This window comes from Heloderma suspectum, chromosome 10 (assembly GCF_057233095.1).
Source record: "Heloderma suspectum isolate Gila_16-S chromosome 10, 16-S_ref, whole genome shotgun sequence".
Taxonomy (NCBI): Eukaryota; Metazoa; Chordata; class Lepidosauria; order Squamata; family Helodermatidae; genus Heloderma; species Heloderma suspectum.
In genome coordinates, this window is record NC_139467.1 from 3165847 (window position 1) to 3184470 (window position 18624).

The 18624-nt window shown below is 45.3% G+C and overlaps 1 protein-coding gene across 5 annotated transcripts in view; it reads left to right on the plus strand.

Moving 5' to 3' along the window:
- The window catches only part of PAK4 (p21 (RAC1) activated kinase 4), an 84655-nt gene that overhangs the window by 40019 nt on the left and 26012 nt on the right, over nt 1-18624 (plus strand). For all 5 annotated transcript variants that reach the window (XM_084814645.1, XM_084814641.1, XM_084814644.1 and 2 more), the window contains exon 2: nt 18386-18609. In XM_084814645.1, the coding sequence (XP_084670771.1) occupies nt 18406-18609 (204 nt within the window). In that variant the 5' untranslated portion in view covers nt 18386-18405. The remainder of the gene's footprint in view (nt 1-18385; nt 18610-18624) is intronic.

The following is an 18624-nucleotide window of genomic DNA, read 5'->3' on the forward strand; positions in this document are numbered from 1 at the left end:
TGTTTGATCATGGACACTTGTGACTTGGCCAATTCATGGCTCATGTAATGAACTTTAATTGTGAGGTGTTGAGAGACACTTGTTCGCTAGGTGTGAAGGACAGAAACATTAGAAATAAGCCACAGTGGTCATTTGCTCAGCTGTGTCCAGCTTGTATGGTTGGTGTTTCCTATGTTGCTCACTTCCCAGTGAAAGTTGGGTAGGGTTCCAAACGAGAGAAGTTGCCTGCAGTCTTCCCCCTCCACCCAGCCCCAAACCTGTGGTGCTTGGAGCACTGGGAAATGGACTTTTCTGAGTATGTCCTTGGCTTGGGTTGAGTATATAGTCTTGCGTTCAACTCGGTCCCAGGTTCAGTAATCTCCAACTAAACGGCATGGGGAAGATTCCCTTCTTCCTGAGGATCTTGGAGACCTGCAGCCATTCAGCATAGATAGCTTTGGATTAGATGGTCTGTTTCCCTAGAAAGGAGCTTCATATGAGGCCTGAATTATAAAGTGGGAATATGTTTGCATGTACCTTTCTTTTCTCTTCTGTTATTAGCATCTTATCCCACTTTACTCTGCAGTAACTGCTACCATGGAAGCTGCTTCTACTTAATCCGCCAGCTGTAATTATTCTCTGTTTACATCTGTGTCTTCCTTCTCGCACTTCATACTGGGAGTAGCTGCTTTGCAGGCATGCACACAGGGAGTAAGGGAAACCCAGTATTTAAGAAAGATGTTTCTTCCCAGGAGGACAATAGTTCTTGCTCCCTCCTGAACTGAAAAATATGGGCATTGTTGAGGATTGCCAGTAGGAAACTTCTAAGCGGAGGAGAGCTGGTCTGTATTGTTGTGGGTAAAACTAAGCTGCGAATTGGGAAGTCCCTGCTTTGGATCTTGCCTCATCCGTGAGCTCACTAGCTGGCCTTAGGCAAGACACAACCCCTCAGTCTCCAATCTGTAATGGGGATTATTCTCACATACTTCATGGATTATACTGTAAGGATTATAAAACAACCTCTATGAAGGGCTTTGAACACTGGAAAGCAGTATAGTAGTGACTATACAAATGATGACTGTATAGCCCCAAGCAAGGGGCATTTCTTAGCAGTGATGCCTGGTAAAAAAAAGGCTTTTGTGTTCTTTGGAGCAAAGATCATATGGAATTGTGGGGTGGGGCAGGAAGAGAACCGATATGTCGAAGCCCAGAAGCCCAAGCACGTTCTTAGAAGCTCCTGAATAGTAACTAAATTGGTCACTAATGCCACACCATCCCTTTGAGGGGTGCAGAGTTGTGTAGGGGAAGCTAATCAACATACAGGTTTTTTTTACAAGATGCAAAATTGAAATTGACTCTTGTGTTGCACACTAGGGTTGAAGCTTAATCCTTGGTTTGGAAAACTCAAGGCCATTAAGGCAAATGTGTTCTCCAAGTGTGAGCCACAGGATTTTGAGCATTTTGTGGTCCAGGAGCACCTGCCAGGATATGTGTTTCACAGCAGACAGTATTAAGAAACTTCTACCCAGCCAATGGGTTGAGGTGAAGGGAGGAATCAGCAGTCATTTAATTGAACAGAGGATGGGCCAAAAAGTAATAAATGGGAGTTTCTGTGCTCAGATACTGTCTTTTGGTTGCGGCAGCCTGTGGAGGTAAGCACACCAGGCCAAAAAGAAGTCTCACGAAGAGGAATGGGCTTGTAAGTCTGAGTACACATTTACTGCTTTCCTTAGCACCAGTACTGTCTTTCTGCTGAGTTTTATCCAGATCTGTGTGTGTCTAGTGAAACTTCTCTCTAATCCACTTTGCAGTTTCTTCTTTAGCTGTGCTCCCTTAATCATTGCTACCAGGGGAAAAGGTGGGGGCATGCATCCTTCTCTAATGAATTTGTTGTGTGTATCCTTAGCTCAGAACAGATGTCTCTTAGAGCTGTAATAACCAGCATGGTCTGGAGTTTGTCAGCTCTTTTCTGTCTAGTGAAGATCTGTTGAGTCAGATGCTCATGTATTCTCTGTGGTCTCCATGCAAGCCCACACTTGGGTTCTATGTCTCCACAGTTCAGTGCTGGCACGAGCCTAAGTTAAGGTGGTGCTCTTGTGTACCAGTTCAGAAGTAGCATGTACCCTGTTTTATTTGTGTCTTGTTCTCTAGAGCCATGAAGGCATCAACTGTTCTTCACACCACAGGTTAGAGAGAAAAGTAAGAGTAAGCCTGGAGATGGCTTTGCCTGAGGACTAGCTGTGCATTGGATTGTTTTAGCTCTCGGTTTGAACTGGATGGAGAGACTTGGCTTTTGAGCTCTGTCTGGCAAGCACGTCATGATTCTGGTGGTTTTAAGGGTGTGGGAAAAGCTGAATACCGCAGAGGAGGAGGAAGAGAGCTCTGAGAAATGCAAGCTCATCCCTTGGAGATCAAATTGGGGCTGTCTTCAAAACAGCTTTTGCAAGCCTTGTTTCCCTTCTGTTTCACGGCAGTTCCTGCTCTAATGTGCAGTGGCAGGCCAGAAGTGGGAGGAGGATGTGGTTACTGACTCCACTGGAAGGCTTTTCTCCCATATGCTCTCCTTAATTTAGCAATCCAGGAAACCAAATGGCTATAGTGCACAAAAAGGGCATCTTTAATTACACTTGCCTGCTCCATTTTTCCCTGGATTTCGGTGAGAGAAGATATGGTTGCCATTCAGCTGGCCTGTTCTAACTGGTGGTTGTTCTGTGCTCCATCTTGAGAATTTGGTGGGGAGGGCAGAGGTGAATTTTGAAGATAGCTGCTGTAGGTAGCAAATTTGGAGCCAGGGTGGGTGTTAATTTGTCTTGTGATTTTTCAAAAGCCAGAGAGAAGTTCTGAGCAGGACTCCAAGTTAGGAAAGTGAGGCTTAGGGTAGCACCTCCCTACCCCAGTGGCTAGTAGAAACAGATGAAATTATGCAAAGTAAACCTAATCTGCCAGTTGTCTTAATCTACATATTGTCTTCTAGGTGCAGAACTTGGCTCTGCTGTTGGTGAAGAGTTGTGAATTTTCAAGAGCATGCGTTTGTTCCTGATCAGCAGCTAGTTTTGCCAGCAACCCACTCTCCTTCAGAGTGGAGTGTGCCAGCAAGGCCCATGGCCACCACTTCCTCCACACAGTTTGGCAACTGGGGGTGATACTAGAGGGGGTGGATTTAGCTCTGGAACCTCCAGTTGTCACTCTGGCACGGGCAGTAAATTCCTACAAGCCAGCATCAATTGTCTAGCAATGAGCCCTTTGGTGTCAGCATCAACATGCTAGGAGAACCGGGCACCTGGGTTCCAGATTTTTTCCAGATTACGCTCCAATTGTCTCTCACTTTCCTCCTAATATTGACCTGCAAAAAGGGTGCTGCCTGTCTAGCAGCCCTTCTGGCTTATGGGCAAACCCCAAGAAAACAAACTGCCTTCTGGAACTTGTCACTGTGTGTTAATGGAGACTGTGTGCTCATATTCTTGCTGTGATTGGCCATTTCCTTAACATTGTCAATGACAGGATATTGGCAGTTGAGCATACTTTTGTCCCACCCTCTGGTAGCAAGTTGAGGGCGTTGGTTCTATAGAACAAGAGGCACAGCATGCATGAAATTATCTCCTATTAGAGCTACAGTCATGTGAAAAAGAAAGTACACCCTCTTTGAGTTCTATGGTTTTACGTATCAGGACATAATAAAAATCATCTGGTCCTTGTTGTTGTTGTTGTTCAGTCGTGTCCGACTCTTCGTGACCCTATGGACCATAGCAGGCCAGGCCTTCCTGTCCTGCGCTCTCTCCCGGAGCGTGCTCAAGTTCATATTCATTGCATCGGTGATGCTATCTAGCCATCTCATCCTCTGCTGTCCCCTTCTCCTTTTGCCTTCAGCCTTTCCCAGCATCAGGGTCTTTTCCAGAGAGTTTTCTCTTCGCATTAGGTGGCCAAAATATTTGAGCTTCAGCTTCAGTATCTGTCCTTCCAATGAGCACTCAGGATTGATTTCCTTTAGGATGGACTGATTTGACCTCCTTGCAGTCCAGGGCACTCGTAAGAGTCTTCTCCAGCACCACAGTTCGAAAACATCAATTCTTTGGCGCTCAGCCTTCCTTATAGTCCAGCTCTCACAGCCATACATTACTACTGGGAAAACCATAGCTTTGATTAGATGGACCTTTGTCGGCAAGGTGATGTCTCTGCTTCTTACTATGCTGTCTAGGTTTGCCATAGCTTTCCTCCCAAGGAGCAAGCGTCTTTTAATTTCATGGCTACAGTCACCGTCTGCGGTGATCTTGGAGCCCAAGAAAGTAAAATCTGTCACTGCTTCCATTTCTTCCCCTTCTATATGCCAGGAAGTGATAGGGCCAGATGCCATGATCTTCGTTTTTTTAATGTTGAGTTTCAAACCAGCTTTTGCACTCTCCTCTTTCACCTTCAACAAGAGGCTCTTTAGATCCTCTTCGCTTTCTGCCATTAGGGTGGTATCATCTGCATATCGGAGGTTGTTGATAATTCTCCCAGCAATCTTAATTCCGACCTCTGATTCATCCAGGGTGACAATATACAGCCTTGTTGTACTCCTTTCCCAATTTTGAACCACTCGGTTGTTCCATGTCTGGTTCTTACTGTTGCTTCTTGGCCATTGGAAAGGTTTCTCAGGAGACAGGTAAGGTGGTCTGGTACTCCCATCACTTTAAGAATTTGCCACAGTTTGTTGTGATCCACACAATCAAAGGCTTTAGCGTAGTCAATGAAGCAGAAATAGACGTTTTTCTGGAATTCTCTTGCTTTCTCCATGATGCAGCGAATGTTGGCGATTTGATCTCTAGTTCCTCTGCCTCTTCGAAACCCAGCTTGTACTTCCAGTAGTTCTCGGTTCACATAGTGCTGAAGCCTAGCTTGTAAGATTTTGAGCATCACCTTGCTGGCATGTGAAATGAGTGCACTTGTGCAGTAGTTTGAACACTTTTTGGCGTTGCCCTTCTTTGGGATTGGAATGTAAACTGACCTTTTCCAGTCTTGCAGCCATTGTTGAGTGTTCCAAATTTGTTGGCATATTGAATGCAGCACTTTAACAGCATCATCTTTTAGGATTTTAAATAGCTCGGCTGGAATACTGTCATCTCCGCTAGCTTTGTTGTTACTAATGCTTGCTAAGGCCCACTTGACTTCACTCTCTAGGATGTCCGGCTCAAGTTCAGTGACCGCACTATCATGGCTATCAGGAACATTCAGATCTTTCCTGTGTAGTTCTTCTGTGTATTCTTGCCACCTCTTCTTAATCTTATCTGCTTCTGTTAGGTCCCTGCCTTTGTCCTTTATCATGCCCGTCTTTGCACAAAACGTTCCCTTGAGATCTCCAATTTTCTTGAAGAGATCTCTAGTCTTTCCCATTCTGTTGTTTTCCTCGATTTCTTTGCATTGTTCATTTAAGAAGGCCTTCTTGTCTCTCCTTGCTATTCTCTGGAACTCTGCATTCAGTTGGATATATCTTCCCCTTTCTCCCTTGCTTTTCGCTTCCCTTCTTTCCTCAGCTACTTGTAAAGCCTCATCAGACAGCCACTTGGCTTTCTTGCATTTCTTTTTCTTTGGGATGGATTGAGTTGCTGCCTCCTGAACAATGTTACGGACCTCCGTCCATAGTTCCTCAGGCACTCTGTCTATCAGGTCTAATCCCTGAAATCTATTCCTCACCTCCACTGTATATTCATCAGGGATATGATTGAGGTCATACCTGAATGGTTTAGTGGTTTTCCCGACGTTCTTCAATTTAAGCCGAAACTTTGCAACAAGAAGCTCATGATCTGAGCCACAGTCAGCTCCAGGTCTTGTTTTGACTGACTGTATAGAGCTTCTCCATCTTTGGCTGCAGAGGACATAATCAATCTGATTTCGATATTGACCATCTGGTGATGTCCATGTGTAGAGTCGTCTCTTGTGCTGTTGGAAAAGCGTGTTTGCTATGATCAGCGTGTTCTCTTGACAAAACTCTATTAGCTTTTGTCCTGCTTCATTTTGTACACCAAGGCCATGCCTGCCTGTTATCCTGGTGATTTCTTGACTTCCTACTTTAGCATTCCAATCCCCTATGATGAAGAGGGCATCTTTTTTTGGTGTTAGTTCTAGAAGGTGTTGTAGGTCTTCATAGAACCGATCAACCTCAGCTTCTTCGGCCTCAGTGGTTGGGGCATAGACTTGAATGACTGTGATGTTGAATGGTTTGCCTTGGATTCGTACTGAGATCATTCTATCATTTTTAAGATTGTACCCCAGTACTGCTTTTCCCACCCTTTTGTTGACTATGAGTGCTACTCCATTTCTTCTCAGGGATTCTTGCCCACAATAGTAGATATGATGGTCACCTGAATTAAATTCGCCCATGCCTGTCCATTTTAGTTCACTGATTCCCAAGATGTCGATGTTCAATCTTGCCATCTCATGTCTGACCACCTCCAGCTTACCTTGATTCATTGATCTGACATTCCAGTTCCTAAACAATATTGTTCTTTACAGCATCGGATTTTCTTTTCACCACCAGACACATCCACAGCTGAGTGTCCTTTCGGGTTTGGCCCAGCCGCTTCACTCTTTCTGGCGCTACTTGGAAATACCCTCTGCTCTTCCCCAGTAGTATATTGGACACCTTCCGACCTGAGGGGCGCATCTTCCGGCGTCATCTCTTTTAGCCTTGTGATACGTTCCATGGGGTTTTCTTGGCAAGAATACTGGAGTGGGTTGCCATTTCCTTCTCCAGTGGACCACATTTTGTCAGAACTCTCTGCCATGACCTGTCCGTCTTGGGTGGCCCTGCACGGCATAGCTTATGGCTTCACTGAGTTACGCAAGCCCCTTCGCCACAACAAGGCAGTGATCCATGTAGCAGGTCTTAAAATTAGGTAAATACAACCTCAGATGAACAACATTACATATTACACCGTGTCGTTATTTATTCTACAGAAATAAAGCCAAAATGGAGAAACTGTGTGTGAAAAACTAAGTACACCCTTACTGCTTCCATAGGTTGTTGTTCTTCAGTCGTTAAGTCTTGTCTGACACTTCGTAACCCCATGGACCATAGCACGCCAGGCCTTCCTGTCCTCCGCTCTCTCCCAGAGTATGCTCAAGTTCATATTCATCGCATCGGTAACACTATCTAGCCATCTCATCCTCTGCCGTCCCCTTCTCCTTTTGCCTTCAATCTTCCCCAGCATCAGGGTCTTTTCTAGGGAGTTTTCTCTTTGCATTAGGTGGCCAAAATATTTGAGCTTCAGCTTCAGTATCTGTCCTTCCAATGAGCAGTCAGGGTTGATTTCCTTTAGGATGGACTGATTTGACCTCCTTGCAGTCCAGGGCACTCGTAAGAGTCTTCTCCAGCACCACAGTTCGAAAGCATCAATTCTTCGGCGCTCAGCCTTCCTTACAGTCCAGCTCTCACAGCCATACATTACTACTGGGAAAACCATAGCTTTGATTAGACGGACCTTTGTCGGCAAGGTGATGTCTCTGCTTCTTACTACGCTGTCTAGGTTGGCCATAGCTTTCCTCCCAAGGAGCAAGCGTCTTTTAATTTCATGGCTACAGTCACCGTCTGCGGTGATCTTGGAGCCCAAGAAAGTAAAATCTGTCACTGCTTCCATTTCTTCCCCTTCTATATGTCAGGAAGTGATGGGGCCAGATGCCATTTTATTTATTTATTTGTTTGTTTGTTTATGTATTATTAAATTTGTTAAGCACCCATCTGGATGGTCACCCAGCCACTCTGGGCGATGTACAACATACAATAAAACAGTTTAAAACAATAAAATTCTACAATAAAAACATTTCCTAAAATACCCTAACCCACCCCAAATGCCTGCCTGAACAACCACGTTTTTAATGCACAAAGGAAGCTCATTAAAGAAGGGGCATGACGGAGTTCCCTAGGGAGGGAGTTCCACAGAGTGGGGGCCAGCACAGAAAAGGCCCTCTCCCTCGTCCCCACCAGTCTAGCTGTCCTGGCTGATGGGACAGAGAGAAGGCCATCCGAGGCTGATCTTGTTAAGCGGCCTGTCTGGCGCTGCTGGAGGCGCTCCTTAAGATAGGCTGGGCCGGAACCATATAGGGTTTTAAAGGTCAAAACCAACACCTTGAATTTGGCCCGGAAAACAACTGGTAACCAGTGCAACTCCTTCAGCACTGGAGTGATGTGATCTCACCGGCGGCTGCCTTTAATCAGGCGAGCCGCCGCGTTCTGTACCAGCTGCAGTTTCCGAACCGTCTTCAAGGGTAACCCCACGTACAGCGCATTACAGTAGTCTAGACAAGAGGAGACCAGGGCATGTACTACTGATGGGAGCAGATGGTCGGGAAGGAAGGGGTGCAGCCGCCATATCAGATGGAGTTGATACAGCGCTGTCCAGCTCACAGCTGACACCTGAGCCTCCATGTACAGCTGGGAGTCCAAAATGACCCCCAGGCTGCGGACCTGGTCTTTCAAGGGTAGCCGTACCCCATTCGACACCAGGTCAACATCCCCCAATCTCCTCTTGTCTCCCACCAAAAGTACCTCGGTCTTGTCAGGGTTCAGCTTCAGCTTATTCCTCTAAGATGCCATGATCTTAGTTTTTTTAATGTTGAGTTTCAAACCAGCTTTTGCACTCTCCTCTTTCACCCTCAACAAGAGGCTCTTGAGATCCTCTTCGGTTTGTGCCATTAGGGTGGTATCGTCTGCGTATCTGTGGTTGTTGATAATTCTCCCGGCAATCTTAATTCCGACCTGTGATTCATCCAAACCGGCGTTTCTCATGATGTACTCTGCATATCAGTTAAATAAGCAGGGCGACAATATGCAGCCTTGTCGTACTCCTTTCCCAGTTTTGAACCAATCAGTTGTTCCATGTCTGGTTCTTACTGTTGCTTCTTGACCCTCGTACAGGTTTCTCAGGAGACAGGTAAGGTGGTCCGTTACTCCCATCTCTTTCAGAATTTGCCAGAGTTTGTTGTGATCCACACAATCAAAGGCTTTAGCGTAGTCAATGAAGCAGAAATAGACATTTTTCTGGAATTCCCTTGCTTTCTCCATGATCCAGCGAATGTTGGCAATTTGATCTCTAGTTCCTCTGCCTCTTCGAAACCCAGCTTGTACTTCCGGTAGTTCTCGGTTCACATAGTGCTGAAGCCTAGGTTGTAGGATTTTGAGCATCACCTTGCTGGCATGTGAAATGAGTGCAATTGTGCGGTAGTTTGAACACTCTTTGGCGTTGCCCTTCTTTGGAATTGGAATGTAAACTGACCTTTTCCAGTCTTGTGGGCACTGTTGAGTGTTCCAAATTTGTTGGCATGTTGAGTGCAGCACTTTAACAGCATCATCTTTTAGGATTTTAAATAGCTCAGCTGGAATACTGTCATCTCTGCTAGCTTTGTTGTTGGTAAAGCTTCCTAAGGCCCACTTGACTTCACTCTCGAGGATGTCCAGCTCAAGTTCAATGACCGCACTATCATGGCTATCAGGGACATTCAGATCTTTCCTGTATAGTTCTTCTGTGTATTCTTTCCACCTCTTCTTAATCTCATCTACTTCTGTTAGGTCCCTGCCTTCTTTGTCCTTTATCTTGCCTGTCTTTGCACAAAACGTTCCCTTGATACCTCTGATGCTTCCATAGGTATGAAGAGGCTAAATAGCAGCGAGATGCTGCTAATCAAATGCCTTTGATTAATTGATCATCAGCAAGTGTGACCACCTCTATAAAAGCTGAACTCTCAGGAGTTTGCTGGTCTCGAGCATTCAGGTGCGTGTTAACACAATGCCAAAGAGTAAAGACATCAGCAGTGATCTTAGAGAAGCAATTGTTGCTGCCCATCAAACTGGGAAGGGTTATAAGGCCATTTCCAAACAGTCCATCATTCTACAGTGAGGAAGATTATTCACAAGTGGAAAACATTCAAGACAGTTGCCAATCTTCCCAGGAGTGGATGTCCCAGCAAATTCACCCCAAGGGCAGGCCGTGCAATGCTCAGAGAAATTGCAAAACATCTAAGAGTTACATCTCAGACTCTACAGGCCTCAGTTAGCATGTTAAATGTTAAAGTTCATGACAGTACAATTAGAAAAAGACTGAACAAGTATGGTTTGTTTGGAAGGATTGCAGGAGAAAGCCTCTTCTCTCTAAAAAGAACATGGCAACATGGCTTAGGTTTGCAAAGTTGCATCTGAACAAATCACAAGACTTCTGGAACAATGTCCTTTGGACAGACGAGACCAAAGTGGAGATGTTTGGCCATAATGCACAGCGCCACGTTTGGCGAAAACCAAACACAGCATATCAGCACGAACATCTCATACTAACTGTCAAGCACGGTGGTGGAGGGGTGATGATTTGGGCTTGTTTTGCAGCCACAGGACCTGGGCACCTCGCAGTCAATGCATCGACCATGACCTCCTCTGTATACCAAAGTATTCTAGAGTCAAATGTGAGGCCATCTGTCCGACAGCTAAAGCTTGGCTGAAATTGGGTCATGGCAACAGGACAATGATCCCAAGCATACCAGCAAATCTACAACAGAATGGCTGAAAAAGAAAAGAATCAAGGTGTTGCAATGGCTCAGTCAAAGTCCAGACCTCAACCCGATTGAAATGCTGTGGCGGGGCCTTAAGAGAGCTGTGCATAAACAAATGCCCGCAAACCTCAGTGAATTGAAGCAATGTTGTAAAGAACAGTGGGCCAAAATTCCTCCACAACGATGTGAGAGACTGATAAAGTCATACAGAAAACGATTACTTCAAGTTATTGCTGCAAAAGGTAGCTCTAGAAGCTATTGAATCATAAGGTGTACTTAGTTTTTCACACACGGCTTCTCCATTTTGGCTTTATTTCTGTAAAATAAATAATGACACGGTGTAATATGTCATGTGTTGTTGTTCATCTGAGGTTGTATTTACCTAATTTTAAGACCTGCTAAGGACCAGATGATTTTTATTATGTCCTGATACGTAAAACCATAGAACTCAAAGAGGGTGTACTTTCTTTTTCACATGACTGTAGCTTATAAAATGTTGCAAGCTTTTGATTCCAAGAGGAGGTGGCTCAGCTGTGAAGGAAGCTAGAAGAATCACCTTTGGGTTTGAAAGTTCGCAGGTGACCTTGATCCAGTGAAAACTTCACCTTGAGGAGGTACTCGGGGGCACCTAATAAGTGTTAGGCTCAGTGTGTTTATGTTTAACCTATTAGTTTTGCTGCAGTGCTTAAATTGTGGCTAACTCCATGAACATTCTCAGTGGCCTCTTCTGTCTATCCAGATTCCAAGAAGGTATATCTAGCCCAGGGATAGGCAACCCTTGTGGGCTTGTAGGCATATCTGGATTTTTGAGGAAGTATTGAGGGCGCCACCACAAAATTGGCTGCCATTGGGGTGCTTGGCACTGTGATGGAGAAAAAACAAAGGACACTAAAGTCATTGCAGAGAAGAATTTATTTGAAATATCTTTAAGAATATTAAGATAAACTCAGGTAAAGGTTAACATATAGAAATATGGAGAATGGGAGTCATTGAAACTTTTGACCTTCTGCATGCTAAGCATGTGCTCTGTTCTGTGAGTGAACTCACACATAAGCACACAATAGCTCACTCACCTACTGTCTTGTGGGACAGAGGAAGTAAGCATTTATTGAGGTTGGAGATGCTCAGTACTTTCTCTTCTTCATACTTCTATCCCCCACAGGTAGCACTGGATTTTCCTGGTTGATGGGAGCTCCGGTCACCCCTCTACTCACTTAAGCTCACACAGGCAGGCAGACACACATTTTTCTTGAGGGGAGTGCAACTCACAAATGCTGCTTACAGGACTCACCCTTGACTCTTCACATCTTCACTTTGCAGTGTGTGTTCCCATCAGGGGTGAATGGGTGGATAGGTTGGTGGGCTTGTGATTTCCTCCTCCTTCCCAGCTCTGTTGCAACTTCCTTCCTCCTCCCCCCACCCCGGCTCGCAGTTTCCTTCCCTGCAATTTCCTCCTTCCTCATCCCACCTTCCCCACAATTTCCTCCTCCTCCTCCCTTCTCTCGCATCTTCCTTCCTCCTCCACCCCGGCTCATAATTTCTCTCCTCATTCCCCATTCGCAATTTCCTCTTCTCTCTACACCAGTCACAACACCCTTCTATTCTTCCCACCCCCCATGCTTTTGCTGTGCTTACTTTAGGGAAGGAAAGGCCACTGTGGCTGCGGGAGGAGTGGTGATGCCCGTGGGAAAGGCTGGGGGCAGGGGCAAGAGCAGCGTCAAGAAAGGCTGCAGAGGTGGGGAAGATACAGTGGCAAGTAAGGGAAGGCTGCAGTGGTGTGGGGGGGGGTGAAGGAAAGGAAAGATCACAATAGGAGGCGAGGAAAGGTCTGGAGTCGAGTGGGGTTGGACTGGCAAACTTGAGGATCTTGGTACCCACTAGTGTGCCCAGGGGCACTGTGTTGCCAACCCCTGATTTAGCCATATGTCTTTTCACAACTTGTCTTCAGGAGCAATGGTGTTGAAGAGAGGGCTTAACCACACAGGCCCAGTCACAAGCTGCAGTGAGAACAAGTTTGTGTGCACCTCCTCCTCCCCTCCCCTTTTAGGGGAGAATCTAAAGCTCAGTGGTAGAGTGTATGCATTGTATGCAGAAAGACCGAGGTGCTATCCCTTATTTAGAAGGAAGAGAGCAGGAAGCTATAAGGTTTTGCTTCTAAGTTTGTAGCAAAACAAACTTTCCCATGTTGTCTAAACACAGCAAAGTATGGTTTGAGCACGTTTGGACGAAATAGCAAACATTTTGCCACAAACGTAGAAGCACAACCTTCTGATTTCCCTTCGTATGTGATTGATTAGAGAAAGGGGAGGAGGGAGTGTGCTAGCTGGAGGTTTTCCACAGCTCACACTCCTAACAAACCATGGCTTGTCCTTGCATCTTAACTGAGGGAGGATGTGCCTTCTTGCCCTGTGTGGCAGAAACATCCAACCGTTCCCAGCTTTAAATCACAGATATTTGCCAGAAAGCCTTAAAGCAGTGTTTGCAAGGATTCAAGGGACGTGGAGTGGGGTCAAGCATAGAATGCAAACAGGACAAGTTTAACACAGATGCAGTGTGGACATCTGGGAAAAGAGTCACAGATATGACACAGGTGTGTTACGTAGCACCTCAGATCCAGTTTAATTGGCTTTAAGATGTGACTTCCCAAGAGCTAGTTGCATCCGGCAGTGTATTCAGGGTCATTGCGGCAGCCTCCAGTCCTGGTTTCTCTGAAGGATTCACTAAGGGGATCAGAGGCTCCTGCAAATTTTTGTGGGTCACCAGTTCAGATCCAGAGCAGGTCTATAGCGAGCAGTTTCGCCAAATGGTTCCCACTTGGGTCACAAAGTGGGCAGGCTCAGAACTGTTTCTGGTGGATGGGTGCCAGTGTTGCCACCAGCAGCCGGCGCGTCAAGGTAGCAATGCCGTGTCAGTGCTGACCCTTCCTGGCTATGGGGTGAGGTGCTTTGCCAGACTTGCTGTGGTGACCATATTTCCATTTCAGACCAATTAAAGATACTATCCTTGCCCATTTGGTGTAGCAAACCCTGATTCACACCCTAAAGAGGCATTCCTGTCTCTTCAGGAAAAGGTCTAGTTTTCTTTTCTGCCTGGTTTCTTTCTTTCTTTCTGTATTCTGAAGTTTCCTATTCTTACAAATAACATTTTTAAGAATAGGAAACTTCAGAATACAGAAGTATTCTTTCATTTGTTGTTGTGCATAAAGTAACATTTTTTTAAAAATGCAGTTCTATATTTTCACACCACTCAATGTAAAATGGAGAACAGATTATTTGGAGTTGGTATTTTACTTATTTATAACAACATTTTTCATTTTTATCCTACCTTTTGACTTCCACAGAGAGGTGCCAGGACTCAAACTTGCCTCATTCTCCCTCCAAGCCAGTGCCCTCCCCCCCAACTCCCCAAACTCTTCTCTGATCTGTAAACCTTGGCTCCTATTCACCAGTTGGGATGAGAGGAGGACTCTTTGGGCGTGCAAGAATTGCACTCCTGATTGTGTTTCAGGGATTAGGGATTTAAAGCAATTTTCTATCTTGTACCCCTTTGCGGTCAAGTCCATCTCTGGCAGATCGTTGAAGTCTGTTACAACAATCGAAGATGATGTATGTTCACTTTTATCCAAGGAGCAAACGTTATCTTGCTGCTTCATCCTCCTTTGTGATATAAAAACATCACCTACATCTGTGCATTCACTTTGTGCTTGAAAGCGAAAATGTGAACCAAGATGGATCTTTCATGGCTTTTGTTTTGTCCTTTGTTGTTGTTGTCAAATTGTGCTGTTCAAGCCGATCTCCTTGGAAGGTCAGGAATTGACCCTTTCTGCAGTGCAGAGTCCCTCCACCTTGTCATGTCTGAGAAATTTGATAAGGGGTTGCCTCAGTGCTGTCATAGACCTGAAATCAAATTACTACCAAAAAGTGAGTGCATGTGTCTTCAGTGGGGGGGGGAGGGGTAGAGAAGCCATCCATTTACAGTGACCTTGTTCACATGTAACGATCAACCCATGGTGGGCTGTCATGCCATGCAAACTGGCCCACACTGACCCAGTTCACATGTAACAACAACCCATGGATTGTTTGGGCCATGCGGGAGGATGCTAGTGTGCTGTCTCCCGCTTGCTGCTTTCACTTTGCATCTGGTTTAGAAAACAATCCAGGAATGCCACTTTCCTGGATTATTCAGCATGATGTGCGAACCCAGAACTTGGAGTTGTTGAGAGGGAAACAATTATGCGAGGGCTAAGCAATCTTTGCATAACTCATGCTTCGCTTGATATGACAAGCCATGTACACGGGTTGGATATGCAAAGTGGTGCTTGCAGTCACCGTGACTCATTGTGGGTTAAATAATCCATGATGAGCCACATCATGTCATGTGAACTAGGGTACTATCTTAAGAATGGATTGGTGCAGGTTAGAAAGATTGTTTAGGAACATAGTTCACATTGCAAATCCATCAGGAGCTTGAAGGGTCTTTTCCATAAACCTGATTTGCGCGAACATGATCCAGGACCCTATAGGCAACCTACAGGCCAAGTGAAGCCTGATTCTCTCTCCAAGCCTGTATCCTTTCTCCAGTTTTTGTCTCCAAAGCTGTCCCTGACTGTCTTCATGTGAACAGTGTCATTTCTGCTGGTCACGTTGCTTGCATTCTGTGCTGTCCAGGCACATTTTAAGTGTAGTGCCTAGCATTGCTGTGCCTTCCTGAGAAGGATGGCACTTTCACACGGGAGGCAGGCTGGGTGGTATCCTACATGAGTCCTCTTCCTGAACCAGATGGGCAACCTGTGAAGGGGAGGAGCGAGGGCACACCTCCTGGAATGTCCCTGTTCTCTATCTGCAGTGGTTAAGCTATCACTTCCCTCTTAAGAGGAGTCTGTACTCTTGCCCTGTCTCACTGGAATTCCTCTAAGTCTATGTGATAACTTTGCATGCTTTAACCTCTTGTGCTGTTCACAGAGAGAGGAATTGGTTAGGAAGGAAGCAGCAGCAGCTTTGCTTTCATTATGTTTGTATGATACCATTGTTGTATATATAAGAATTTAGTATTTGTTTTTATTTCTTAAATTAATACTCTACATTTTGTTCTGGTAACTCACAAGGCAGCTTGGTTTAGTGTTAAAAAAAAGTGCAGCATGGAAAATTAAGGGAGATAATAGATCCCAGCCTCTTCTGGTTAGCTGTATAAGTCTAGTCTGTGGATGATTTTCCTTCTCCTGGGTTGGGCAGTATGGTTAAAAGGAAAGAAACTTGATCGTCAGTAGGTGAGATCATCCTGGGTATAAGCAACCATTTTGACTGCTGCAGCCATCTTCTCAGTATTGATTCCTAGTAGTGGTTTTCAGCCTGTCGGGAGCAAAATGTTTCCCTGTTTCCTTAGCCTCTCTCTTGTCCTTCGTCTTTATGTCCTGCCGGCATAAACAAACCTGGCGCTTGTTTACACCACCAAGGGAAAATCTGTTTGGACCCACCTTGGTGTCAGGCTTCCTTTCCAATGCTGGCCTTGCAACCCAGCAAAGTCCACTTTTCTAAGCTCTCTGCAAAGTCTTCCTCTGCCTTTATGTCTAGTGAAGAAGAAACTGTGACAAGATTCACTCCTCAGTGCTGATCAGAGTCTCTTTGAATAGTTTCCTAATGTGGTTGGAGGCACCTTCCCTGCCTAGGTGAAGAGATGGCTGCTGCCCTAATTGAGCAAAAACAACAGGGATGTTTTCATGATTACACTACCAGCCAGACAGGCTTGACTAGGGACCAATCCTGCAAAATGTGGAGTGCTTCCAATTGTAGTCTATTTCAGGAACACCTTTTGGGATCATCAGGACTTGATCACCGGTGGGACTGACTCAACCGTCTTTCCCCTCGAGTGGAGGAGACCAGCAGGCTTCCTTCAACATGAAGCCTTCCTTGTCCTGCTTGGAGTACAGATTATTCAAATCAAAAGTATTTCTCAGAGTAGGAGGTAGCTTTCCCAAAGGATCCATGAGGCAGTGATGTGCAAATGAAAGCAGAACATAAAGGCCAAAGAGAAGCTGGGAAAGGACTGAGCTGGGGTGGGGAGAAAAAAGCTCACACCTTAACAAATTATGGCTTGCTTTGGCACTGGCCTCAGAAAGGGAGGCCTTTACAGTTCATCACGATAGTGATCCATGACTCCTCTTCATTCCCAGCATCTTGTGGCCCAGAAGTATTTTTAGAAGTGCAGGAATGTCATTGGGAATCTTTGTGTTTAAAGTGCTACTTGTACACTTTATCTATTGTAGCTTGTGTAAAGAGGAGTGTGTGAGCTTTGATTGCATCCATCTGATCCTCATGCTTTTGGGTAAAATCTCACTCCAAAACACACCTGATTTTTATGTGTATCTAGTGAGTGCCTTTCATATCTTCGAGTTGTCTTTTGGAAGCTTTGAACTGCTGTTGTGCTGATCTTGGGAGGCCTGCTGTGAACCTGACTTGGAGCAGTGATCCTGCAAAGTGTTCTGCCCTGGATCATGCAAACACCAGCCTTGACTCTGTTGATGTTAATGCTGCCTAAGGGTTGTGGCCCCATTCTTTCCTATTGGTAGAGGCCATAGCTCAGTGGCAGAGCACCTGCTTTGCCTGCAGAAGGCATCTCCAGTTGAAAGGATCAGGTAGCAGGTGATAGGAAAGACCCCTCTCTGCCTCAGACCCTGGAGAGACATTGCTTCCAGTCAGAGTAGACAATACCAGACTAGATGGAAACGTATCCTCAACCCTATGTAAGGAGCTTCCTGTGTTGCTTGCTAGTACAACTTTCAAACAACTAGACTAGTCTTGCTAGCCTAGCTGCTTGCAAGCTTGCCTGCATTGCCTTTCTCTTAATATCTTCAAAGTGCCGTAATCGTGTAGAACTACAAATGACAGAGCGCAAGGCAGGGGACCACCAACCTGTTTTGAGCAAACACAGTTAAGGATTGAGATGCTTTTTGGCTTTTTCAGTCAAAGATGTGGAGTTTCAGTTGCTTACAACAGTTTGCCTAAAGCTCCTTGAGGCACTTGAGTTAAGCAGACTTTTACTCAAGCAGCCTGAAGGAAAGCCTGTTTGCCTGCCTTTCTCTGGTTTACCTGCCTTTGTCCGCCATTGACACCATTATCCTACTGGCTAAATAGGCTATTCCTGGACCACAGCTGGAGGAAAACCAGCTGTTACAAAATCATGCTGGGAAGCCCCATAGTCTTCTTTCAGAGTTCAGACATTAAGACAGTTTACAATCATCTCTTTCTCCAGAATGGCAATGGTGTTTAACAGAAATACTCCATGTGTCCTGTGTAGGAAGTGGGGAGGAACTGGGTAGTCCGACTTCTGATCTCTCTGCTGGAACCCACAAGTTTCTCTACTGGAGATCACAGCACAGCTACTTGACAACCTGTGTGGTGTAGTGGTTTAGACAACTGCTAGATAGAACTGGGAGACACAGATTCAAATCCCCATGCAGCCATACAGCTTACTGGGTAACTGTGAACCAGTCACTGTCTCTCAGCCTAACATACCTCACAGGGCTGTTGTGTAGATAAAATTATGCTGTCTTGATCTCCTTGGAGGAATGGCGGAATACAAATGTTGTTGTTCTAGTAGTAGCAGCAGCAGTAGTAATAATATAATTGAAAATCCTTCTGAAATAGGATCTCCACTAGTACCAACATGTACATGTGCTATTTTCTAACCAACATGCCACAAAGCATTTTGAGAGCATCTGCTGTCTGTTTGTGAATGTGTGAGTGCTGGGGATGTTTCTGCAAAACTGGGTTTGCTTAAATCTTGAGCTATTGCGTTGCAGGCTGCCCAGCCTTGAGCGAAACTATATATCTCCATTTGTCTGTTTCTTTTTTATAATTTCATATCTTTTTTTAAAACCCTCTGTGTTTTCTTTTAGGTCTGCTAGTCAACATCACCATGTTCAGCAAGAAGAAAAAACGTATTGAGATATCTGCTCCCTCCAACTTTGAGCACCGGGTCCACACAGGATATGATCAGCAGGAACAGAAGTTCACGGGGCTGCCAAGGCAATGGCAGGGCATTATTGAGGAATCGGCCAAGCGGCCAAAGCCACTGGTTGATCCAGTGTGCATTACGGCTGTCCAGTCCAGCTCTCAAAAGGTAGATGGGTCTAGT